General features: G+C 41.5%; 1 protein-coding gene across 1 annotated transcript in view; it reads left to right on the forward strand.

The window, feature by feature from the left end:
- The first annotated feature begins 2,046 nt into the window (after positions 1–2,046).
- Positions 2,047–26,156, forward strand: part of LOC100661465 (ATP-binding cassette sub-family A member 17-like) — an 85,897-nt gene continuing 61,787 nt past the window's right edge. Inside the window, exons 1-2 of the mRNA XM_064294783.1 lie at positions 2,047–2,350; positions 23,096–23,335. Coding sequence (XP_064150853.1) covers positions 2,047–2,350; positions 23,096–23,335 — 544 coding nt within the window. The remainder of the gene's footprint in view (positions 2,351–23,095; positions 23,336–26,156) is intronic.

Below are 26,156 nucleotides of genomic sequence, written 5' to 3' on the forward strand. Positions count from 1 at the left end.
AAGGAGCGACTGGTGGATTAAAACTGCCAACTTTCAGTTAGCAGCTGTACCTCTTAACCACTGTGCCACTGGGGACCCCTCCACAGGTATACGGGTTAGGATTTCAACACATATTTTGTGGGGACACAATTAAATCCATAACACCCAGGGACCCTCTTGCCTCCTGGCCATTGCTTCCAGTCCCCATGATTGACAGTCTGGGGTGTATGCTGCAATCTAAAGTGGTTTATTTTTTTAGCTTTCTATTGACGCAGGACCTAAGTACAGTCCTAAGTGTACAGCTCCATGAGTTTTCACAAACTGAACGCATCTGGGTAACCAGCACACAGATCCAGAAACAGAACATTACAGCAGCACACAAGCCCCCTCTGCCCCCTCAGGCACTCCCCTCTCAAGAGTAACCACTATCCTGACTTCCAATCAAGAGGAAGTTTGAAAAACGCTTTGCAGACCCTGAGGGCTATTCTGGCATCTGCTGCACACTGCCCCCATGGCGCTAGCTTGCATGGCAAAGCCTCTCTAGAAATGTCACTACCTGTTTGATTTCTTCCAAGTTTAGCAATCAAAGATATTTTGTGACACTATGTAATATTGGAGTGCTGCACCCCATTTCTCTTTGTATGTGTAAGGAAAAATTAGTCTTCATTTTGGAAACTTGCTTTCTTTTTTGGGATTCTTATTTCCTACATCCATACAGCCATTTCCTGGCTTGCTGTGGCAAAGATTTTCCTACTGCCGTTTGAGCTTGTTGCCTCCTTTGTTTCGGCACATAATTCCCAGTTAGGTATGTTCTGACCCTCCAGCGTCCCACCATGAGGACAGAGGAGAGAGGAGAAGCTCCATCACAGAATGCCCATCTACAATGTCCCTTGTTCGGGTCTCAGCCTCCTGCCTGGCCCCAGAGTCTCCCTGCATTTTTGTTTCCTCGTTTGCAGACACAGGAACTGACCGGGCCTGTTCTCTGTTGAGTAGCTGCCGCTGCCTTCTCCCTACTTTCTCAGTCTTTGTTCCCCCTGAAGATAAACATCTAGGGTCTTTTTGTTGTAAGGATTTTACTACCAGTTATTATTATGAGCAACAAGGCCTGGTGGGTTAGTGGTTAACGCGATTAACTGCTAACTGAAAGGTCGGCAGTTTGAAACCACCAGTCGCTCCACTGGAGAAAGATGTGGCAGTCTGCTTCCGTAGAGATTTACAGCCTTGGAAACCCTATGGGATGGCTGAGTTGGAATTGACTCGACAGCAGTGGGTTTGGTTGTGGTATTATTATGAGTGTTGTGTGGGAATTTACTTTGATAGGGTCCCACCAGGAAAGCTCTCCCAGAGTCCCCAGAGTGCACTGCTCACATGTCCTGCCCTCTTTGCCACTTCAGAGGGACCTTTGCCTCCCAACCTATTTCCCCAAAGCTGGCCCTAGCACTCCAGCTACACTGTACTGAGACACGAGAGTTGCTTACGGTAAGGACTGTCTTTGAGGCTTGGCAGCAAAACCCAGTGACCATAGTCCTTGGACTATAGCAACAGTGACAGCCCAGAAACAGATCATAGTAGGTCAGCCAGGCAGCCTCTTCCAAGTGCTCAGAGTTTAAAAATCTTAGAGGTGCTGAATGATCAAAACTGCAGAACAAGCACCTACTCCCCAAGCTTGGGTACTAAGGGTAGAAGGGTGGCCCTACCAAGAAGGTTCTGGCACTGACATCCCTTGTCTGCCCATTTTCTGACAAGAGACTCCAGCAGCCTTGCCACAGTGGCTTCCACTTGGCTTTCTTCTCCTTGTGCACTGCAGCGGGCTGTGGGCACAGTTTTCCTGCTGCTGTCCGTGAGGGTTAGGGGTGCCTCGCCGTGATCCACCTGAGTCATCAATTGTTCACATCTTCAAACCCAAAACTAACCCATTGCTATCGAGTGGATTCCTCTTTGTAGCCACCCTATTCTTTGCATCTTCAGTGTCTCCTCATCTCCATGGCTTGACATCCACTTTCTTCTCATGTAGGCTACCACAAAGAAGGCTTTCTAGCCATCCAGCATGCTCTGGATAAAGCCATCATGTGGCACCATGGTAAAGATGCAATGACCAAGATGTTTGCTAACGTCAGCGTGCTGGTGAAGAGGTTCCCACATGGGCCCTACATCCAGGACCACTTCTTTCTGGTCCTGCAGAACGAGTTCCCACCGCTTCTCATGCTCAGCTTCATCTGCATCGAGCTCACCATCATCAACTCCATTGTCCTGGAGAAAGAGAGGAAGCTGAAGGTAACACCAGCTCCTCTGGTGGGTGGCCTCTCCTGGGGCAGGAAGGTTTGGAGGCTGCTAATGAGAAATGCCCAGAGTGGGAAGCAGGGCCAGGCAGGTAAGAGGCTGCTTAGGTGTCAGAGTGGCTGGCCAGGTGAGTGGAAGCCTAGAAATTCTTTGGTAATTTTAACCTGCTTGGAACTTAAAACAAAAAAAACCTAAACCTGTTGTCATCAAGTCGATTCCAACTCAGCAACCCTACAGGACAGAGTAGAACTGCCCCATAGGGTTTCCAGGGAATGGCTGGTGGATTCAAACTGCTGACCTTTTGGTTAGCAGCCAAGCTCTTAACCACTGTGCCTCCAAAAAAGTGCCTCCAGGAGGCACCAAAGTTGGCTTTACTGCTTTCAGACAGGGCATGGCCCACCTAGTGGCTACTGGTTGGCTAGCATGCTCTTAGCATGCAGTAGGTGTTCAGAAATGCCTTGTGGAGTGACCAACTGATAAACGCATACTGGTACCAGTTGCCGACAAGTTGACTCTGACCCAAGGCGACCCCATGTGTGTCAGGTTAGAGCTGTGTTGCATGGGGTTTCCAATGGCTGATTTTTCCAAAGTGTACATTGACAGGACTTTTTTCTGAGGCACCTCAGGGTAGACTTGAACCTCCAACCATTTAGGAGCCAAGCGTGTTAACTGTTGCACCAGCCAGGGTCTGCAACAACATTTAGGAGGCGAATAATCATCCCAAACAGACTCCCTCTTTGCTGTGAGGCAGACAGGAGAACGCTCTTGGGAGAGCCAAGGCCAGGGGGATTGCTGAGCTGCTCCTGAGGTTCACAGCTTTCCTCTGCTTTCTGCACGCTGCTGTTCGCTCATGTGCTCCCATTATTTCTCTAGCCTCATTTTTTTGCTCTCTCTCTTTTTTAATATTTTCTTCTCATTCTTTTTATTTTTTCTCCTTTTATTGTTTCTCATGGCTATGTGTTAAAATAGCCTGCCAGGGACTTCCAGAGCCTCGCTTGGCCTCACTGCCAACGTCTACGGTATAAGAGCAGATTGCTCCGGTCTGCTTTGCCTTCTTGCATTTCCACTAGGAAGGAAGGGGCCTAACTGCTGGTGTCTTGTGACGGAGCCTGGCCATGGGAGGGTGTTGGCTTGGCCGTGGTGGTAGTGGGATTGTGGGCTGCCTGGCAGACCCTTCCACTTGGCTCTGTACCTACTGAAAACCCAGAGAAACTAGACTTCTGTGTGCGGGTGGAATCCCCTTTTTAATCTCCGGTGTGGAAGCCTTTCCCTTCCCAGCTGGTTAAACTATGTCAGCAGCAAACTGGCGGAGGGAGGTGCTGGGCTTAGACCATCAAATTGGTCATTCGTTGCTGCTTTCACACTTGAGTCTGCTGTCTAGACAAAAGTAGTTAAAGAATGCTTCTGAGAAACTTAAAAATAACCACCAATAGAATTAAAAAGTAGGACATGTAACTTTTAGAACACTAAAAGAGATAATAAAAACGAAGAAATTGTAGCCCATATACCAAGCCAAAGAACCAAAGGAATCACAAAAAATCAGACGGAACAGAAAGTATAAAAGTATTAAATAAAATAGATGAAGACTGAACGTGACAGTTAAAATGATAAATGGAAATGGGACCACCTCTCCTTTCAAAAGGAAAAAAAAAAAAAACTTAGAATAGTTCAAGAAACAAAATCCATCTAAAACAAAGTATATGGGTGCGAACAGGAACCGGAACAAATCGGAACCAGAGTGATCTGCTCTACTGGTGATTCTCAGACTTGGTCCCTAGCCAGCAGCATTAGCACCTCCTGGGGAAAAAAAAAAAAAGTTGTTAGAAATGCAAATTCTCAACAGGGGTTCAAACCCTAATGAACTGTTCTGTTCGAAGGCCTGACAAAATGACACAAAGCACACTGTTCTTGGTTGATTTAATAGCACTGGTATGTAGTGCTTTCCATGTACTGGGTACTCTTTGAAGCACTGTGTGTGTCACCCACGTCTTAGCTATCTAGTGCTGCTATAACAGGAATACCACAAATGGGTAGCTTTAACAAACAGAAATTTATTTTCTCACAGTTTAGGAGGCTAGAAGTCTGAATTCAGGGTGCTAGCTCCAGGGAAAGGCTTTCTTTCTCTGCCAGCTCTGGAGGAAGGTCCTTGTCTCTTTTCAGTTTCTGCTCCTGGGTGATCTTCAGGTGGCTTAGCATCTCTCTTCCCCCATCTCTGGTTGCTTGCTTGCTTGTTTAGTCTCTTTCATATCTCAAAAGAGCTTAACTTAAGACACTCATCAAAAAAAAAAAAAAAAGCCAAACCTACTGCCTTCGAGTTGATTCCGACTCATAGGACAGAATAGAACTGCCCCATAGGATTTCCAAGGCTATAAATCTTTACAGAAACAGTACCACATCTTTCTCCCGTGGAGCAGCTGGTGGGTTCCAACAGTCGATCTTTTCGTTAGCAACCAAGCGCTTTAACCACTGTACTGCCTGGGCTCCTACTTAAGACACACCCTACATCAATACTGTCTCATTAACATAACAAAGAAAATCCATTCCCAAATGGATCATAACCAGAGGTATATGGGTTAGGATTTACAACACGTGTTTTGGGGGACACAGTTCAAACCATAACACCCTCCTAACAGCTTGGGCCAAAATCTTGTGCTCACCCCTCCAGCCTCTCCATTCTGTCCTCTGCCCTGAAGGCTGCCCTGCAGGGCTTCAGCGCACACTCCCTGGAGCCAGTAGGGTCTTGGAGGAGGAGGAATGAGGTCAGAGTGTTTACTCCCCTGGCTGTGTCTCTACAGATCATTCAGGGCTTGGTTTGCCCCTTAACTGAAGGTCACTGTTCTGTCAAGATGTCTTGCTGTACATGACTCTATTCGCTTCTGGGTTCTGGCAACCTCTCTTCCTTCTCATCCCTTTGGGCCCCAGGATGGCAACAGCTTGGTTGCTGCTATTCCTAGGTGCCTGCGCCATCTTGTTGGATTTTCTGTATAGGTGCCCTAGGTGCCTGCGCCATCCTGCTGGATTTTCTATCTAGATGCACATGTTTGTAATTAGGCTTTTTATAAACAACCAAACCAGTTGTCAAAAAGTCAAGTCAGTTCCAACTCATGGTGACCCCATGTATGTCAGAGTAGAACTGTGCTTCATAGGGTTTTCAATAGCTGATTTTTCAGAAGCAGATGGCCAGGCTATTCTTCCAGGTGCCCCTGAGTGTTTAGCAGCTGAGCTAGCTAACCATGTGCACCACCCAGGGACTCCCATTATAAACAAATCCTTCTTGCATAGTTCCATTTGAGTGTAACATCTGTTTCTTTTAGGGGCCCTGACTGACACACAGTTTTGTGAGATAACTACTACTCTAACTCTTCCTGAGCAAGGGAGGTAACCTGAGGCATAGAGAGGTTAATAATTTTAAGATCACTTTTTACAGCACAGCACAACCTGACCATAAAAAAACAGTTTCCATCTCCTAAGTTTTCCAATAATTAAGCTTTAGCTTCTCCAACTGGGAATCTTGATGAAATATGCTGGAGAGGAAGAGGCTCTGTTTCTGCTGGTTGAAGTCTGAAGGAGACTACCCACTGGGGAGCTCTAGAGAGCTTTGAGCCCTAGAGCCCAGAGGGATCCATGTGGTTGGCTCCTCGTTTTTCTTCATAAGGTGCCTTGAACCCAACCCAAACTTCTCAGCTTTTCTTTGGTGAAGACCCAGGAGCAGGAAAGTTATATTCCAGGAGGAATCATTAATATGGCATCTACTCCAAGAGGGAGAGTGCCCTAATAAAGTTTTTCCCTGGGACCAAGGTGGGAGAATGGGAGTGTCACTGTCTTTTCTGAGCACTGAATGCAACAGGCAGAGCTCTCTTCTCTTTTAAAGTACTTTGTGCTGAGTGGAGGAGTCCTGATGGCACAGTGGTTAAGCACTCAGCTGTGAAGTGAAAGGCCCATGGTTCGATCTTGGGGAGAAAGATGTGGCAGTCTGCTTCTGTAAAGATTACAGCCTTTGTCATGGATTGAATTGTATCTCCCAAAAATATGCATCAACTTGGTTAGGCCATGATTCCCAGTATTGTGTGAATGTTCTCCATTTTGTGATTTTCCTAGGTGTTATAAATCATAATTGGTGCCTGTGGTTAAAGAGAATTAGGGTAGGATGTAACACTCTCGCTCAGGTCACATCCCTGATCCAATGTAAAGGGAATTTCCCTGGGGTGTGGCCTGCACCACTTTTTATCTTACAAGAGATAAAAGGAAAGGGAAGCAAGCAGAGAGTTGGGGACCTCATTCCACCAAGAAAGAAGTGCCAGGAGTAGAGTATGTCCTTTGGGCCTGAGGTTCCTGCACGGAGATGCTCCCACACCAAGCAAAGATTGATGAGAAGGACCTTCCTCCAGAGCTGACAGAGACAGAAAGCCTTTCCCTGAAGCTGATGCCTTGAATTTGGACTTTTAACCTACTTTACTGTGAAGAAATTAACTTCTCTTTGTTAAAGCCATCTGCTTGTGGCACTTCTGTTATAGCAGCACTAGATGACTAAGATAGCCTTGGAAACCCTATTGGGCAGTTCTACTCTATCCTACAGGGTCATTCTGAGTCAGAATTGACTCCATGGCAATGGGTTTTGGTTTGATGCTGAGTGTTGGATCCAGTCTGACAGTGCAGATGGGTTAAGGAGCAGACAAATGGATTGTTTTTAATTTAAGAGCCACCTGGGCCCCCCACTGCTGGTATAGGCCCTTTGCTCTAGTTGAATAGGGCTCTTTCCTATTCCCCAAGTAGGTGCTAGCTCTATACTGTTCCTCTGTAGGAATTCCCTCTACTTCAAAATTTGCGTTGTGGTTCACCTCCTTCAAGAAATCTTTCCAAAGTCCATCAGTCTTTCATCCCAACCTCCAGTGTTGCGTCCACCTCTACTATTGGACAGTTAGAGCTTAACTGACATCCATGTAATCAGTTCCCCCAGTTAACTGGCCCTCCCTCCCCTCTCTACAGCAGACGGACCACGTAGATGGCTCAGCCCACTGTGGCTGGCAGCCTTTTCTCCAGTGTACACAGGCCTGTGTCCTCTCCCTGCTGAGTGCATGCTTCCCAGGGTTTGTTCCTAAATCTCACTGTACGTACACTTGTGGTTGTGCTGGACTCTGGTGGCACAGTGGTTGAGAGCTTGGCTGCTAACCAAAAGGTTGGCAGTTCGAACCCACCAGCTGCTCCTTGGAAACCCTATATGGCAGTTCTACCCTGTCCTATAGGGTCACTATGAGTTGGAAATGACTCAGTGGCAATGGGTTTGGTGCTTACAATTTGCGATTTAATTAAATATTATATAAATGGATGAAATGGACTGGAGTTGCCTTTGAGAGTTTTGTCAAATGCTTTGGAAAGACTCAGTAAAGCAGATCCCTAAGAAATAAAAAAGCTGGTACATTTTGTGTGGGTGAGATGACTAAAATTTGAGGAAAAATTGTAAGAACCTGGGCAGAGTCCACACTAGGTCACTTCACACCTGTATTTATGTGCTCAATCTTCTCTTGAGACTCTGATCATAGCTTACACATTATGGTGGGTGTTATACTAACACACCGCCCAGCCGGCCCATGCTGCAAAAGAAGACTTCATGTTCCCACATCAAAATAGTGGCACATGACTGTACATTTATATAAGTTAAAATAAAAATTTTAAGGTATATGTATACATTTTTGTGATTCCTTGCTTTAACCAACTTGTTTTCTGATTAACCAACCTATTAGCAATGCCCGTCTTAAAAGACAAAAAGGCTGCTCCTGTACGTAGAGTATGAAGTATAAAACCCATTGCCGTCGAGTCAATTCTGATTCATAGTGACCCTGTAGGATCAGTAGAACTGCCCCATAGGGTTTCTAAGGAGCGGCTGAAGGATTTGAACTGCCGACCTTTCAGTTATCAGCCGAGCTCTTAACCACTGCACCACCAAGGCTGCGTTATTGTATACGCATCTCTAGGTTCTGAATTTTGGAAGGCAGTAACTCTTTTATGTTTCGTATTTTTCCTCCTTGGAACCTAGCACAGTGCTTTGCATTTACTCACTCATCAAACATTGAGTGGGTTCTGTTTATCAGGCATGTACATTAGAGATATAGGTATACATGACTCGGCCCTGCCCCTCAGGTAAGTCACAGCCATAAAACCAAGTATGCCAAAAGAATTAGAAGTGCTAAGGTAATGGGATAAATAGAGTGTTATGCTGGGTAGAAGATGGGCAGAGTTGACCAGAGAAAGTTTCACAGAGCAGGTAACTCTTGAACTAGGTTTTGAAAGTCAAGTAGGATTTTGCTAGGTAAAGAGAGGATGAGAGAAAAAAAAAAAAAAGAGTGAGAACAATGTGTGTGAAAAATAAAAAAGAGACCGTGGTATGTTCAGTAAATTGCAAGAAGGCTTGTGTAGCTACAGCATAGGATGTCAGGGAGTTTAGATTTTATCCTGAGGGCCATAAGGGCCATTCACTTAGGGCAGGCCTTCAATAAGTAAATGAAAAAAAAAAGACTAATTTTAACCCAGGGCTCATCTCTACCGCACCTAAGCCAGGTAAATGCCTCTCACTGGTTTGTACTCCTCTTTCTAGTTTTGTCTTCAGCATACCCCAGTAGATACCCATCCCCAATATACACATACAGACCCTTCATCCCAGGCTGCTGGTGTTGCAGTAACAGGCAGTTAAACCCACCCAGTGGGAACTGCACATCAGACGGTGTCACATGTGGTTATTTTGCTTTCTCTAGGAGTATACGTGTATGATGGGACTGCACAACTGGCTGCACTGGGTTGCTTGGTTCATCATGTTCTTCATTTCCATCTTCATTGCTGTTTCTTTAATGACAGTGTTGTTCTGCACCAAGGTACGCATGTTTCTCCCTCAGGATGTGCTGTGCTCTGAATAGGTGGGAAAGATCCTTGGTGGGTGGTGGTGCTGAGGTTCAATATCTGATGAAACACAGCTGCTGGTGAGCACTTGGAAAAGCGCAAGTTGCTGTGTGGTGGTATTTGCTAAAGTTAAGGATGGGGAGGGCTTTGCCCTCCCTTCAGTTCCCTGGTTTCAAGTACTGGACATGGGTGTGGTTAACATCATTAGCAAAGTGGAATGCCAAAAAATGTCTTTTATGAACTTTAAAGTATTATAAATTTTATAACCTATAAATAGTTTTTAAAAAGTTATTGCGAAAGACAAAAATATTCTTTCATGCTGGTGATATCTTGTTATTTTTTCTTTTACGCTGTCAATAAAATTTGGTGTTATCATCTGCTAACATGCATTTAATGATTGTGTCATACACTGGATGAATATAAAAAAACTACCTTCTCAATTACCAAAATAGGCACAATTTGGGAAAGGAATGCAGGAAAACCTAGACTAAATAGGAAAAGATAGGAAACAAAGGAAATGGCCAGGAAATATTAAAAAGAGAAAACATATCAAAAGGAATGCCAAAATTATCCGTAACGATAATAATTAAAAATGGGAGGCAGAGCCAAGATGGCAGAATACACAGATGCTTCTGGTGAGCCCTCTTTACAACAAAGACCTGAAAAAACAAGTAAAATGAGTATATTTGTGACAAGCTGGGAGCCCTGAGCTTCAAAGGCAAGCTTAGGAAACGAACTGAGGGGCAGAGGGAGGAAGAGACCATTCAGAAGCAGATAGGAGTTACCAGACCTGAATCAGGGGCAGCCATCAGGCACCATTCCTGGAGCAGCTGCGGCGGGCTAGTACTAGCAATCAGCAGCAGTTTCCTCAGGGAGAAGCAGCCAGCCACACAGCCTACTCACACCTCTGGAACCTGAGAAGAGCGGCGCTTTTGGCAAAAGCTAAATACTTGCATATATTTTACTATGCCCCCACCCCCACCCCCAAGCAGGCTTCAGTGGCTGAATTCCCTGGGCCTGAGACAGACAATGTTGAGCACCTAGAGCCATCCTCCCAGCCTTGGGAAGGGAAAAATTTTGCAACTGGGGGAAAAGATAATTTGCTAGCTCCACTAACTGAGGGAGCTCAGGACAGAAGCGGCTCCTGTCCAGGCATAAACAGTCTGTGGACTTTGAGCACCTTTCCCTTCTGCATGGACCTGTGTGGGCCTATTTCGGGAGAATAGGCCGTTGTAGGCAGACTCCAATCGTTTTAGCTGTGTGGTGGAGAGTTGGGTGTTTGATGTTTGACATTGCTTTGCCTATTAAACAAGGTCCTCACCTACCCACATCAGGGACCTAAGGACTGGTAGCTCCACTCAGGTCACCCAGCCACCCATGACAGGGGTCCAAAGATAACTGGTACCTCCCAGTCCTTACAACCAAAAACTTTGGGTGCCCATGGTCCATCTGCAGAACCCACCCACCTGCACACTCTAGGGAACACGGACGCTTTTCTCAGAGACACGTGGGAGTCGGTTCTCAGCCCTTTAATGATTAAAGGGATAGTACACCAAGAAGACATAACCATATTAAATATTTATGCACCCAATGACAGAGCTGCAAGATACATAAAACATAAAACAAACTCTATCAGCATTGAAAAGTGAGAGACAGCTCCACAATAATAGTAGGAGACTTCAACACACCACTTTCGATGAAGGACAAGACATCCAAAAAGAAGCTCAATAAAGACGTGGAAGATCTAAATGCCACTGACTTGACCTCATAGACATATACAGAACACTCCACCCAACAGCAACTAAGTGTACTTTCTTTTCTGGTGCACATGGAACATTCTCTAGAATAGACCACATATTAGGTAATAAAGCAAGCTTTAGCAGAATCCAAAACATTGAAATATTACAAAATATCTTCTCTGACCATAAGGCCATAAACGTGGAAACCAATAACAGAAAAACAGGGAAAAGAAATAAAACACTATTGGAAACTGAACAATACCCTGCTCAAAAAAGACTGGATTATAGAAGACATTAAGGATGGAATAAAGAAATTCATAGAATCCAATGAGAATGAAAATACTTCCTATCAGAACCTTTTGGACACAGCAAAAGCGGTGCTCAGAGGCCAATTTATATCAATAAATGCACACATACAAAAAGAAGAAAGGGCCAAAATCAAAGAATTATCCCTACAACTTGAACAAATAGAAAGAGCGCAACAAAAGAAACCTACAGGCACCAGAAGAAAACAAATAGTAAAAATTAGAGCTGAACTAAATGAAATAGAAAACAGAAAAACAATTGAAAGGATTAACAAGACCAAAAGCTGTTTTTCTGAAAAAAATCAACAAAATTGATAAGCCACTGGCCAAACTGACAAAAGAAAAACAGAAGAAGCAAATAACCCAAATAAGAAATGAGATGGGCGGTATTACAAAAGACCCAACTGAAATTCAGAGAATCATATCAGATTAATGTGAAAAATTGTACCCTAACAAATTTGAAAACCTAGAAGAAACGGATGAATTCCTAGAAACACACTGCCTACCTAAATTAACACAAAGAGAGGTAGAACAACTAAATAGGCCCATAACGAAAGAAGAGATTGAAAAGGTAATCAGAAAACTTCCAACAAAAAACAGCCCTGGTTGGGACAGCTTCACTGCAGAGTTCTACCAAACTGTCAGAGAGGAGTTAACACCACTACTACTAAAGGTATTTCAGAGCATAGAAAAGGACAGAATACTCCCAAACTCATTCTATGAAGCCACCATATCCCTGATACCAAAACCAGGTAAAGATACCACAAGAAAAGAAAATTATAGACCTGTATCCCTCATGAACGTAGATGCAAAAATCCTCAACAAAATTCTAGTCAACAGAATTCAACAGCATATCAAAAAAATAATTCACCATGACCAAGTGGGATTCATACCAGGTATGCAGCGATGGTTCAACATTAGAAAAACAAATAATGTAATCCACCACACAAATAAAACAAAAGACAAGAATCACATGAGTTTATCAATTGATGCAGAAAAGGCATTGGACAAAGTTCAACACCCATTCGTGATAAAAACTCTCAGCCAAATAGGAATAGAAGGACAATTCCTCAACATAATAAAGGGCACCTATACAAAGCCAGGAGCCAACATCACCCTACATGGAGAGAGCCTGAAAGCATTCCCACTGAGATGGGGAACCAGACAAGGATGCCCTTTATCACTGCTCTTATTCAACAGTGTGCTGGAAGTCCTAGCCAGAGCAATTAGGCTAGATAAAGAAATAAAGTGCATCCGGATTGGCAAGGAAGAAGTATAAGGATCTCTATTTGCAGATGACATGATCTTATACACAGAAAACCCTAAGGAATGCTCATGAAAACTGCTGAAACTAATAGAAGAGTTCAGCAGAGTATCGGGATACAAGATAAACATACAAAAATCAGTTGGATTCCTCTACACCAACAAAGACAGTGTCGATGAGGAAATCACCAAATCAATACCATTTACAACAGCCCCTTAGAAGACTGAATAAAAAAAAAAAAAGACTGAATACGTAGGAATAAATCTAACCAGAGATGTAAAAGACCTACACAAAGAAAACTGTAAGGCGCTACTGCAAGAAACCAAAAGAGACTTACATAAGTGGAAAAACATACCTTGCTTGTGGATAGGAAGACTCAACATTGTAAAAATGTCTATCCTACCGAAAGCAATCTATATGTACAATGCAATTCCGATCCAAATCCCAACGACATTCTTTAATGAGATGGAGAAACAAATCACCAACTTCATATGGAAGGGAAAGAGGCCCCGGATAAACAAGGCATTATTGAAAAAGAACAAAGTGGGAGGCCTTACTTTACCTGATTTTAGAACCTATTTATACCCCCACAGTAGTCAAAACAGCCAGGTACTGGTACAACAGACACGTAGACCAATGGGACAGAATTGAGAAACCAGATATAAATCCATCCACATATGAGCAGTTGATATTTGACAAAGGCCCCAAAACAGTTAAGGGGGGAAAAGACAGTCTTTTTAACAAATGGTGCTGGCATAACTGGATATCCATCTGCAAAAAAGTAAAACAAAACCCATACCTCACTCCATGCACAAAAACGAGCTTGAAATGGATCAAAGACCTAAATATAAAATCTAAAACGATAAAGATCATGGAAGAAAAAATAGAGACACGTTAGGAGCCCTAATGCAAGGCATAAACAGTATACAAAACATTATTAAGAATGTGGAAGAAAAACTAGATAACTGGGAGCTCCTAAAAATCAAACACCTATGCTCATCCAAAGACTTCACCGAAGGGGTAAAAAGACTACCTATAGACTGGGAAAAAGTTTTTAGCTATGACGTTTCCGATCAGCGTCTGATCTCTAAAATCTACATGATACTGCAAAAACTCAACTACAAAAAGATAAATAACCCAATTAAAAAATGGGCAAATGATATGAATAGACGCTTAACTAAAGAAAACATTCAGGTAGCTAACAAATACACGAGGAAATGTTCACGATCATTAGCCATTAGAGAAACACAGATCAGAGCTACAATGAGATTTCATCTCACTCCAACAAGGCTGGCATTAATCCAAAAAACACAAAATAATAAATGGTGGAGAGGCTGTGGAGGGATTGGAACAATTCTACACTGCTGGTGGAAATGTAAAATGGTACAACCACTTTGGAAATCGATTTGGCACTTCCTTAAAAAGCTAGAGATAGAACTACCATAGGATCCAGCAATCCCACTCCTCGGAATATATCCTAGAGAAATAAGAGCCTTTACACAAACAGATATGTGCACATCCATGTTTATTGCAGCACTGTTTACAGTAGCAAAAAGATGGAAGCAACCAAGGTGCCCATCAACAGATGAATGGATAAAGAAATTATGGTATATTCACACAATGGAATACTACACATCGATAAAGAACAGTGAGGAATCTGTGCATCATTTCATAACGTGGAGGAATGTGGAAGGCATTATGCTGAGTGAAATTAGTTGCAAAAGGACAAATATTGTATAAGACCACTATTATAAGAACTTGAGAAATAGTTTAAACTGAGAATAATTAAAAATGGGATAAACTCATTTATTAAAAGAAGAAAACACTCACATTGGATCAAAAACTTAAATCCAAACTTATGCTCTCAAGAGATACCCTCAAAAACTAAAAATTAAACTACCATGTGACGCAGCAATTTCACTCCTAGGTATATACCCAAAGTACTTGAAAGCAGAGACTCAAACAGAATTGTACACCAATGTTTATTGCAGCACTATTCACAGTAGCCAAAAGGTAGAAACAACCTAAATGCACATCAAGAGATGAATGACAAACAAAATGTGGTACATACATACTACTTAGTAGGAAAAAGTAAGTTTTGATACATGTTGCAATATAGATGGAGCTGGAAGACATCATGCTGAGTGACGTAAGTCAATCACAAAAGGAGAAATGCCTTATGACCTCACACAGAACAGTGAGACAAGAACAGACAAACGTAAAGAGAGTGAAGTTTATTATTGGTTTTCAGGGGTGGAAGGAAAAGAAAAAAGGGAGGGTGTTACTGCTTATGGAGTACTGAGGTTCGGATTATGGTGACAGAAAAATCACGTTGATTAAGGGTAAGATTGCACAGCCCATTAGTGTAATTTCTGTCAATAAGTTGTATACCTGTAAGAAGTTGAATTGGCAAAAAGTTGTGTGATAATATTTACAACAATGACAAAAAAAAAGTTGCTGCTGAGGCTGCTTATGTACAACCAAATACCTCATGGGATTTGGTTCCTTATTTTGGAGATTCAGGGTCATGATTTTTTGGGACATCCCAGTTAATTGGCCTAATAACCTTTTTTAGCGCTACTGTTCTACCTCCTAGTTCATTGTGTAGTGCATGGGGTCTTAAAAGCTTGCAAGCAGCCATCCAAGGCACAGCAACTGGCCTCTATTCACCTGGAGCAACAGGGGAAGGGGAATCAGGACTAGGAGGAGGAAAGGGAAAGTATGGCTAACTGCCTCCATGAACAACTGCTCCCTTTGCCAGAGACCAGAAGAACTGAATGGTGCCTGGGTACTGCTACTGAACATTTTGATAAAAAATTCTATAGAAGAACCCTGATCAAAAGAGGGGAAAAGCAGCACAGAATTTCAAATTCTTACAGACTTTAGAATTTCTGGAGACATGGAGACTGGATGAAACCCTGAAAGTATTGCCCAGAGATAATCTTTAAGCCTTAAACCAAAACTATCCCCCGAAGTCTTCTAATAACCAAACAGTAGTTTAGCTTAGCTAGTAAAGAATGTCTGCCTTGAGCATTGTGCTCTTTTAAGATCTATCTTGGGATCAAATTGACAACAGCAACTGGAATGATTACATAGGAACTTTAGAGGCAGTGAGTTTATGTTCACGGGGGAGGAGCAACTCAGAAAAGGAGGGTGAGAATGGTTGCACAATTCAAAGTATGTAATCGGTGTCACTGAATTGTACATATAGAAATTTTGTTAAACTCGTGCATGTTTTGCTGTGTATATTGTCAAAAACAGCAACAATAAAAGTAAAATAAATTATAAAAAATAAAAAGATAATGGAGAGAACATAATTTGTAAATAGTGATGGCATTGCTGGGTCAAAGATCTGCCTTAAAAACTATATATAGTTTTAAGATAATCTTGATTTTTAAAATTTCTGTATTTTTTTAAGGGTATTTTATGCTTTCTCCTCGTTCTTTCCATGTAAAAATGATATACATCTGTGATTGTTTTGTAGATACCTGATCTGGCAGTGTTCAACAACAGTGACCCTAGTTTGATATTTGTTTTTCTAATGTGCTTTGGCGTTGCCACACTGTTCTTTGCTTTCATGGCCAGCACATTCTTCACAAAAGGTGAGTCTTGATCCTGTTTTCTGTCAGGCAGTGGGTTTATGACTTCTTTTTCACATAGCGTGGCTCTTCCCATTACCTGCAATGTTAATTATTATTCCTCCAGAGCCAAGTGTCCACTTTTTTAACAATAGAAGAATTCTATTCACCATTGAAGGCCTGTTGAAGCATCTTGATATATGTATGTTTCTATGCTCCTTTTGGCTTCTAAATATCATGTCTAATGGAGACAGGTAGTGAGTCTCAATTGGGAAGAAAAGGGAGGAATAAGATTTACAGGGCAAATAGTTTTCCAGGTCTGATTGTGAAGTTGGGGCACAACCATAGGCTGGCTTTTCAGACACCACATAAGAGAGGAATTCTTTAGAATTTGGTACTATCAGAAGGAGTATTACCTATTGGTAGAATTGATTAACCACAAGGGGTAAAAATAATAGTCATGAAATCAGGGTGCAGGAGAATTCAGTTGTGGGTCAGCCTAGCAAGGCATAGGCAGAAATTCTGATGGAGCATAGGTCCAGTAATTGGTGACAAAAAGAGGCTTAAAGAGAACTGGGAAAAAAATCAGTGTGTGGTGGAAGTGCAGCTAGGGCAGTTTATTATTTATATTTGTGAATATTTTACATTGAATAGCATCTTCTAACATGTGGGCCCTGGCAAATATTGACTCTGCCAAGAAGGACATGGATGGTTTGGGATGTTGAAGGGGACTGGACACCAACTCCTGACTTAAACTCTGTATCTAATTTCCAGCCCCCCCCATAGCTTTAGGGTACACATGGCAGTAGCGATAGTCAAGTTCAGAGGGTCACGTGGGGAACTTGGAGTATGAGCATCAAAGGATGCCTGCAGCCTAAGCCTAAGGGGTGCCAAAGGTTGGAGCCTGAAAAGGTGAACTCATGGTTAAGTACAAGAAATAAGCAGAGGACCAGAAATAAGAGACAAAACCAATGAGGTCAGAAGCTCAATAAATCAGTGTGGAAAGCAAATAGCAAGAAAGAGTGCCAAGTGAAAGCAAAAATATACCAGGTAACCCAACATGTATGATAATTAATTTTCAACAAAGGGGCCAAGATAATTTGATGAGGAAAGAATAATCTTTTCAACAATTGTGCTGGTACAACTGGATAGCCGCATGCAAAAAACTGAAGTTGAACCCCTACCTCACCTCACACCATGCACAAAAATAAACTCAAAGTGTTTCATAGATCTACATGTAAGAGATAAAACTAGAAAACTCTTACAACACAGGGGTAAACCTTTATGATCTTGGATTAGACAATGATTTCTTAGATATGACTCCAGAAGCACAAACAGTAAAGGAGATTGATAAAGGTGTTCGTCAACAGCAAAATGGATAAACTGTGGTAATAATAACATAATGGAATACTATTCCAGAATAAAAAGAAATGAACTATTGAGACATGAAATAACATGGATGAATCTAGAAAAAAAATACTCTATGGTTCTTTTAATGTGAAGTTTTACACCAGGCAAAACTAATGTATGGTTATAGAACTCAGAACAGTATTAGCCTCTTCATTTTGAGGCTTTACAGGAAAGGGGCCTGAGGTACTTTTCTGGGATGATAGAAATTTCATGATTGGTGATTTGAGTTGTACAAGTTTATACATTCATAAGAACTCATCAAATTACCCACTTAAGATCTGTGAATTTCACTCAAGGTAATTTTACCTTTTTTTTTTAAAGGCACCATCCAAAAAACCAAGCCCACTGCTTTCGATTCCAACTCATAAAAAAAAACTCATAGCGACCCTATATACACAGACTCAAAATATAAATAACAAAGAGGAAAATATTTTTGAACTTGCATCATAAAGGGCTAATATTTCTAATCCATAAAGACCTTTTAAAATTTGAGAAAACTCTGAACACCAAACAGAAAAAAATGATTAAAATATGGAAGCAAACAGTTCATAGACAAAAGGAATTCAGATAGCCTTAAACAGATGAAATAAACACCAAGATACCATATCTTAACTGACAGATTGGCAAAAATCCAAAAGCTTGACAATATCTTTGGTGGGCACAGTTCTAGGGAAACAGCCGCTCTCATACATTGTGAATGTGAATGCTACAATCTCTTTGGGGAATTTGCGATAGCTAGCAAAATCATGTACAGATTTATCCTTTGACCCAGGAATTCTACTTCTAAGAATCTACCCCAATTTAGCCTGTCAAAAAGTCAGAATTGTACAAGGCAATTAATTGTGACATTATTTGTAATCTCAAAAGATTGAAAACAACTCTACTTCCATCAGTAGGGTACCCGCTGGTAAGCAACCATACAGTGGAGTACTATGCAGCAATAAAAAGTAATGAGGAGAATCTTCATGTGTTGATACAGAATGATCTCCAGGCTAAATTGTAAGTGAAAAAAAGCAAGATGTAAAACTGTGTTTATATCTATACAGAAATGTAAAGATTAATACAGAATTTGTTTATACTTTCAAAAAGAAACAATACAAAGATAAATTAAAAAGTGATAAAAATGGCTGTTACTGAGAGAATGAAGGAATAGGTTCAGAGGGTAGTGGTGGAAGGAGACTTCTGTGATTGTACACGTAATTTTGATTTTTAAACCATGTGAATTAGTTTCCTATTGTTACTGTAACAACTTGTCACATACTTAGTGCCTTAAAATTATAACAAGTGATTATTTCAGAGTCAAAGTCCAAAATGTGTTTTTCTAGGCTAGAGTCAAGATATCGGCAGAGCTGTGTTCCTTCTGGAAGCTGTAGAGGAGAATCCTTCCCCTTGCCTTCTCCAACTTCCAGAGGATGCCTCCAATCCTTGGCTCATGGCCTCTTCCTCCATCTTTAAAGCCAGCAGTGAAGCATCTTCAAATCTCAATCTTCCCCTTTCCTCCAACTTCTGCTCCTGTACCCATGTCTCCTTCTTTGATTCTGACACCCCTGTCTCCCTCTTATAAGGACTCTTGTGATTACATTGGGCCCACCAGATAATCCAGGATAATCTCCCCACCTCAAGATCTTTAATTTAATCACATCTGCAAAGTCCCTTTTGCCCTGTAACATATTCACAGGTTTCAGGGATTAGGACATGCCCATCTTTGGGAGGTCATTATTCTGCTTACCATATCATGAAAACCTTTGAAAAAGAAAACTATATATATGTAAAAGAAATTATAAAAGCAGTTTTTAAAAATTGAAAACCAGTGGAAACAAATGTTTTCAACTCGGGGGTTTATTCCCACAAAAAAAGAATTACTTCAAATGTCTTTAAAACAAAATGATTTTATTATATATCCATTGTGAGTGATTTTTTTTCCTAAATTTTATTTACATTGTTGTTGAAAATATACATAGCAAAACATACACCAATTCAGCAGTTTCTGCATGTACCATTTAGGGACATTAATTCTTCAAGTTGTTCAACCATTCTTACTCTCCTTTTCTAAATTGTTTCTCCCCCGTTAACATAAACTCACTGGCCCTTAAGTTTCCTATCTAATCTTTTGAGTTGCTGTTGTCAATTTGATCCCATATAGATGGCTCTTAAGAAAGCACAATGCTCGAGGCAGGCATTCTTGACTAGTTAAACTACTGTTTGGTCTTAAGAAGACTTCAGGGGATATTTTTGGTTTAAGGTTTAAAGGCTATCTCTGGGGAATAGTTTCAGGGGATTGTGAGTGATATTTTAAGGACGAAAAGAATTACAAAGAAATTTAAAGCTGTGTTTTGTAGCCTTGCTGTTAATAGTAGGATAGGTACTGCTATTTTTGGAACTAATACAAGTATGTTGTTGAGTGCTGTCCAGCTGATTTTTGACTTACAACAAAGCAACCCCATGTCACAGAATAGAAATCCCCCATAGGGTATTATAGGCTGTAGTCTTTATGGGAACAGATTGCCAGATCTTTCTCCTGCAGAGCTTCTGAGTGGGTTCCAACCACCAACCCTTTGGTTAGCAGCGAAGTGTTTAACTATTGTACCAGCAGGGTTCCATAGGGTAAAACAAAACAAACAAACAAAAAAAAAAGAAACAAAAATTTTCAATGTAAGAGAAAAGAGCTACAGATACAATACCAAGATTATAACCATGCCCTACAATCATAAATTTTTGTTAGAATTGTCAGTATGAACTCATCATTCTTCTTTCTTTTAAAATATTTTCTCACCATGTCCACCAAAAAGGCACAAAAGCAGAGACAACCCAGTAGCAATAAACACCTTGGTGCCCAGACTGTGGCTGCTGAATGCCTCTGTGAGGAATTTCTCCTTGGGGACATAGGTGATTTTAGATCTGGGGTAGGAAATGTACAAGACAGGCATGGGGCACTTTGTATGACAGTAAGGAAGCTCTCAATGGATGGGACAGCATCTAAAGGATAAAAGAGTCTACTTGAAAAAGCTTCCACTGGTTAAGATAGGACATTTTGAGTATCAGAAAGTATAATGACTGCAGTGGATTGAAATGTAGAATAGTAATATGTAAAAATCCGTGATTTATAATGATGCTAAAAAATACCTCAGTGTTTGCTATTTCTAGGCCCTCTGCTCATTTCACCCTGGTGCCACCACAGGCCTAAAGGGAGGAGGATGTTCTCAGTGCTCCCACTGCTGCCCCCAGATCATTGCTCTTCCCTCTTGTCTCAGAAGACCCAGCCTCTTTGAAGAGGGAGGTCATCAGACTAAATCAGGTGTTGCTTTATGTTGCAGTCCTCCATTGCTCCTGGGGCTTCCACTCATTCATGGAAGTATTAACTTCTGGCTCACTGTTTTTCTCTCCACTAACAACTCCTGTGACCATCCTTGGTGCTCCAGCTCCTTCGCCTCTCAGTTCCTGACCTCATTCTGATGACCTTTTCCTCTACTCTGCATAGTGACCCCATGTGGCTGTGGGCATCCCTAGGCTTTGGCCCCACCAATCGTTGGACCTGAGAATCTCAGCATCTCATTCTTGTTTTAACTGTTTTTACAGTGTGTGTGTGTATATATATATATATATACCACATTGCCGTTGAATCAATTCCAACTAACAGAGACATATAGGACAGAGTAGAACTGCCCCATAGGGTTTCCAAGGCTATAATCTTTACAGAATCAAACTGCTACATCTTTCTTCCACGGAGTGGCTCAAGGGTTCGAACGACTGACCTTTCAGTTAGCAGCCAGGTGCTTAACCACTGCGCTCCCTCTCTCGCTATCATTCTCTCTTATAAAATTTGCCATTTTAACCGTCCTTTTTTTTTAAGTACACAGCCCAGTGGCATTAAGCACATTCACTGTATTGTGCAACCATCACCACTATCCATTTCCAGAAGTTTTCATTACCCCACACAGAAACTCTGTACCTATTTAGCAATAACTCCCCACTATCCCTTTCCCCTGCCCCTGATAACCTTTAATCAACATTTTGTCTCAGTGAGTTTGACTATTCTAGATATTTCATATAAGTGGAATGACACAACATTTATCCTTTTGTGTCTGGCTTCTTTCGCTTAGCGTGGTTCCAAGATTCATCCCTGTTGTAGCATGTAGCAGAACTTCATTCCTTTTTATTGCTAAATAAATTTCTATTGTGTGAATAGAGCACGTTTTGTCTATCCATTCATTTGTTGAAGGACGTATCATAACCGAACACCACTGGGGTTCTTGTCCTGTCTTTTTAGCCGATTGAAATAAGACGGACGCTGATTGCAACGGAAACAGAAAGTGGCAAGTTTATTGTCTGCGCATACAAGGAGCGCGTGGGGTCTAGTGACCTTAAGGCCACGTGCTCGCTGACTAAGGGGGCTGGGGAGCTTTTTCTTTCCAGTGGCGTCAGGCGGTTGGGTTTGGTACCTGGAATTTTCTGCCTTTAGCCCTCCCATGCCTATATTTGGGGGTGGGCGGGGGGGGGTCTGTTGAAGGACGTGATTTCAATCTGTGCATGCTTCAGGGTGTAACTAGGGCTAGTCAGTGGACGGAGCCACTCCCTGCTGCGACTTCCTGCTCAAAACAAGCTTGTGGTTAGCAAGACAAAGTGGGGGGAAGGGGTGTTGATTGGAGTTTTCAATACGGCTGAGCAGCCTATTTCAATATGGGTTGTTTCCTGCTTTTGGCTGTTGTGAATAATGCTGCAATGAACGTTGGTGTATAAGAACCTGTTTGAGTCCCTGCTGTAAATTCTTGGGGGTATACACCTAGGAGTGAAATTGCTGGGTCATATGGCAGAGGGTGAGCAAAAAAGAAGACCCTCAGCGAGATGGATTGACACAGTGGCTGCAACAATGAGCTTAAGCATATCTACTATGGTGAGGATGGCACAGGACCAGGAAGAGTTTTGTTCTGGTGTACATGAGGCAGCTATGAGTTGAAACTGACTTGATGGCACCTAAAAAAAAAAAAAAAAAAAAAACATGAAAATTCTGTTTAACTTTTTGAGGAATTGTCAAACCATTTTCCCCAGCGACTGCGGTATTTTACAATTTCACCAGCAATGCACAAGCATTCCAATTTCTGTGTATCCTCACCAACAATTGCTATTTTTCTTTCTTGTTTTTTATAACCATCTTAGTGGGTATGAAGTGACATTGTGGTTTTGATTTGCATGTTCCTGATGACTAATAACGTTGAGCATTTTTTCAGGTGCTTATTGGCCATTTGTATATCTTCTTTGGAGGAATGTCTGTTCAAGTCTTTTGCCAATTTTTTAACTGGATTGTTTGTCTTTTTGTTGTCAAATTGTAGGAGTTCTTTGTATATTCTGGATATTAAACCCTTATCAGATATGTAATTTGCAAATATTTTCTCCCTTTCTGTAGGTTGCCTTTTCACTTTCTTGATACTATCATTTGATGCACAGACATTTTTAATTCTGATGAAGTTCAATTTATGTATTTTTCTCTTGTTTCTCGTGCTTTTGTTGAGGACTGGTTCATATTTTAAGTCCCACAACTCTTCTTTCAATAGTGAAAGTTCAACTATAGAAGGAATTTCTTAGAAAATGTCTTCCCTTCTGAAATGCTGTGATACATGCAGAGACACCTTCTTTATTGTGGCAGGGAGTGAGGTTTATGCTGTAGATCTTCATACATTATTTGTGAATCTCTTTTTGTGTCTCCTTCTGAACTCGTAGCCCAAGTTGCAACTGCTACAGGCGGTGTCACATTCTTCTTCACCTACCTCCCGTACCTGTACATCACTTTCAGCTACACGCAGAGGAGTCACCTCCAGAAGATCGCCTGTTGTCTCTTCTCAAATGTTGCCATGGCCTTGGGAATCCGATTCATATCCTTGTCAGAGGCAAAAGGTGAGCTTGCTCCTTCCCAAATGCTCTCTAATCCTCCTCAATGCCTCACCTTGGCCACAGGCCACAATGGCCTTCATTTTCAAATAAAAACAACTGGCACATCCCTGAAACTGTTGCCCTGAGATAATCTTTAAACCTGAAACCAAAAATATTCCCTGAAGTCTCTTAAAGCCAAACAACAGTTTAGCTTAACTGATATAAAGAATGTCTCCCTTGAGCATTATGCTCTTTTAAGAGCTATCTATATGGGACAAATTGACAACAGCGACTCAAAAGATTCGATAGAAACTTGAGAGGAAGTGAGTTTATGTTAATGAGGGAGGAAGAACTCAGAGAAGGAGGGTGGGAATGTTTGCACAACTTGGAGAATGTAATCAGTGTCATTGAATTGTACATGTAGAAATTGTTGAGTTGGTGTATGTTTTGCTATGCATACACTCTACAACAACAACAAAATAAATAACTAAAAAATTGGCGCATTTCAATCTGTGTTTTGAGCATTTACAATATACTTATAACTATGGTAGGTACAGGAACCCTGGTGGTAGAGTGGTTAAAGTGCTCAGCTGCTAACCAAAATATCTGCCGTTCAAACCCACCGGCTGCTCTGTGAAAGATGTAGCAATCTGCTTCCATACAGATTTACAGCCTTGGAAACCCTATGGGGCAGTTCTACTCTGTCCTACAGTGTCGTTATGAGTCAGAATCGACTCGACAGTAGTGGCTTTGTTTTGGTTTTGTTTATGGTAGGTAATGTGTGGGATACTAGAGAAATATAGGATGTGATCCTTGCCATCACACAGCTTGCAACATAGCTGGGGACACAGAACTAAAACATATCAACCAATTAGGAAATGAGCCCTGGTGGTTCAGTGGTTAAGAGCTACAGTGAGCTATGGCTGCTAACCAAAAGATCAGCAGTTTGAGTCCACCAGCCATTCCTTGGAAACCCTACAGGGCAGTTCTACTCTGTCCTGTAAAGTCACTATGTGTTGGAATTGACTCGTCGGCAATGGGTTTGGTTTGGTTTGTATATAATTATGTAGATAAAAAATACATAGATATTTTATTATGATTATGATTGATCATAAGTTCAGATAATAGAACTTAGCAGATAACATAGTACTTTTACTAATAAGCTTCACTAGAGCTTGTTAGAAATGCAGAATCTCAGGCCCCACCCAGATTCTAAATTGGAATCCTCAAGTTTTTAAAATAATATTTTCTTGTGCTTTCAGTGAAAGTTTACATGGCAAATTCGGTTCCCATTTAACAATTTCTACACAATTTGTTCATGACATGGGTTACATTCTATGCAATATGTCAACATTATCATTATTTCTGTTGTGGTTGTTCAGTTTCCAGTAATCTAATTTCCCTGTTCCCTCACCTTTTCATCTTTGCTTTAGAGTAAGCATTTACCATTTGGTCTAATATAATAGAATCTGCATTTTAACAAAATCTTCAGGTGACTCGTAAGAGCGTTAAAGTTGAGGCGATTTAATCTGTCTGCTCACCAGTCACTGATTTCCATCTCCTAAATTCCACCAGAGGAGCCCTGGAGGTGCAGCAGTTAAGTGCTCAGTGGCTAACTGAAAGGTTGGTGGTTCAAACCCACCCAGCAGCTCCAAGGGAGAAAGACCTGACGAACTACTTCCATAAAGATTACAGCCTAGAAAACCCTATGAGGCAGTTATATTCTGTAACATGGGGTGGCTATGAGTTGAAAATCAACTCAATGGCACCCAGCAAGTCCTACCATGGCAGCACCACATCTCAGATATCTCAGATGCTTGAAATAAAAAGTGTGGTCAACTTTTATTCAGATCAGACACTTTGGCATCGCTTAGGGTCCATATTTCCAGGAATTGATCCCAACGCTCCTTCAGTTGTTGTTGTTGTTGTTAGGTGCTGTCGAGTCAGTTTGGACTTATAGTGACCCTATGTACGAACACTGCTCAGTCCTGTGCCATCTTATGCTTGAGCCCATTGTTGCAGCCACTGTGTCAGTCCATTTTGTTGAGGGTCTTCCTCTTTTTTGCTCACCCTCTACTTTACCAAGTGTGATGTCCTTCTCCAAGGACTGGCCCCTCCTAATAACATGTCCAAAGTATGTGAGGTGAAGTCTGGCCATTCTCGCTTCTAACGAACATACTGAGTGTACTTCCTCCAAGACAGATTTGTTCTTTCTTCTGACAGTCCATGGTATATTCAATATTCTTTGCTAACACCATAATTCAAAGGCATCATTTCATCTTCAATCTTACTTATTCATTGTCCAGCTTTTGAGGCATATGAGGTGATTGAAAATACTGTAGCATGGGTCAGAGGCACCTTAGTCCTCAAGGTGACATTTTTGCTTTTCAACAGTTTAAAGAGGTCTTTTGCAGCAAATTTGCTCAATGCAATATGCAGTTTGGTTTCTTGACTGCTACTTCCATGGGCATTGATTGTGGATCCAAATAAAATGAAATCCTTGACAACTTCAGTATTTTCTCTCTTTATCATGATGTTGCTTATTGGTCCAGTTGTGAGGATTTTTATTTTCTTCATGTTGAGGTGCAATCCATACTGAAGGCTGTAGTCTTTGATCTTCATCATTAAGTGCTTCAAGTCCTCTTCACTGTCTGCAAGCAAGGTTGTGTCATCTGCATATCACAGGATGTTAATGAGTCTCCCTCCAAACCAGATGCTGTGTTCTTCTTGATATAGTGTTGATTCTTGGGTTATCTGCTCAGCATAGAGATTGAATAAATATTGTGAAAGGTATAGCCCTGATGCTTACCTTTCCTGATTTTAAACCACACAGTATCCCCTTGTT

This window comes from Loxodonta africana, chromosome 12 (genome assembly GCF_030014295.1).
Source record: "Loxodonta africana isolate mLoxAfr1 chromosome 12, mLoxAfr1.hap2, whole genome shotgun sequence".
Classification (NCBI taxonomy): Eukaryota; Metazoa; Chordata; class Mammalia; order Proboscidea; family Elephantidae; genus Loxodonta; species Loxodonta africana.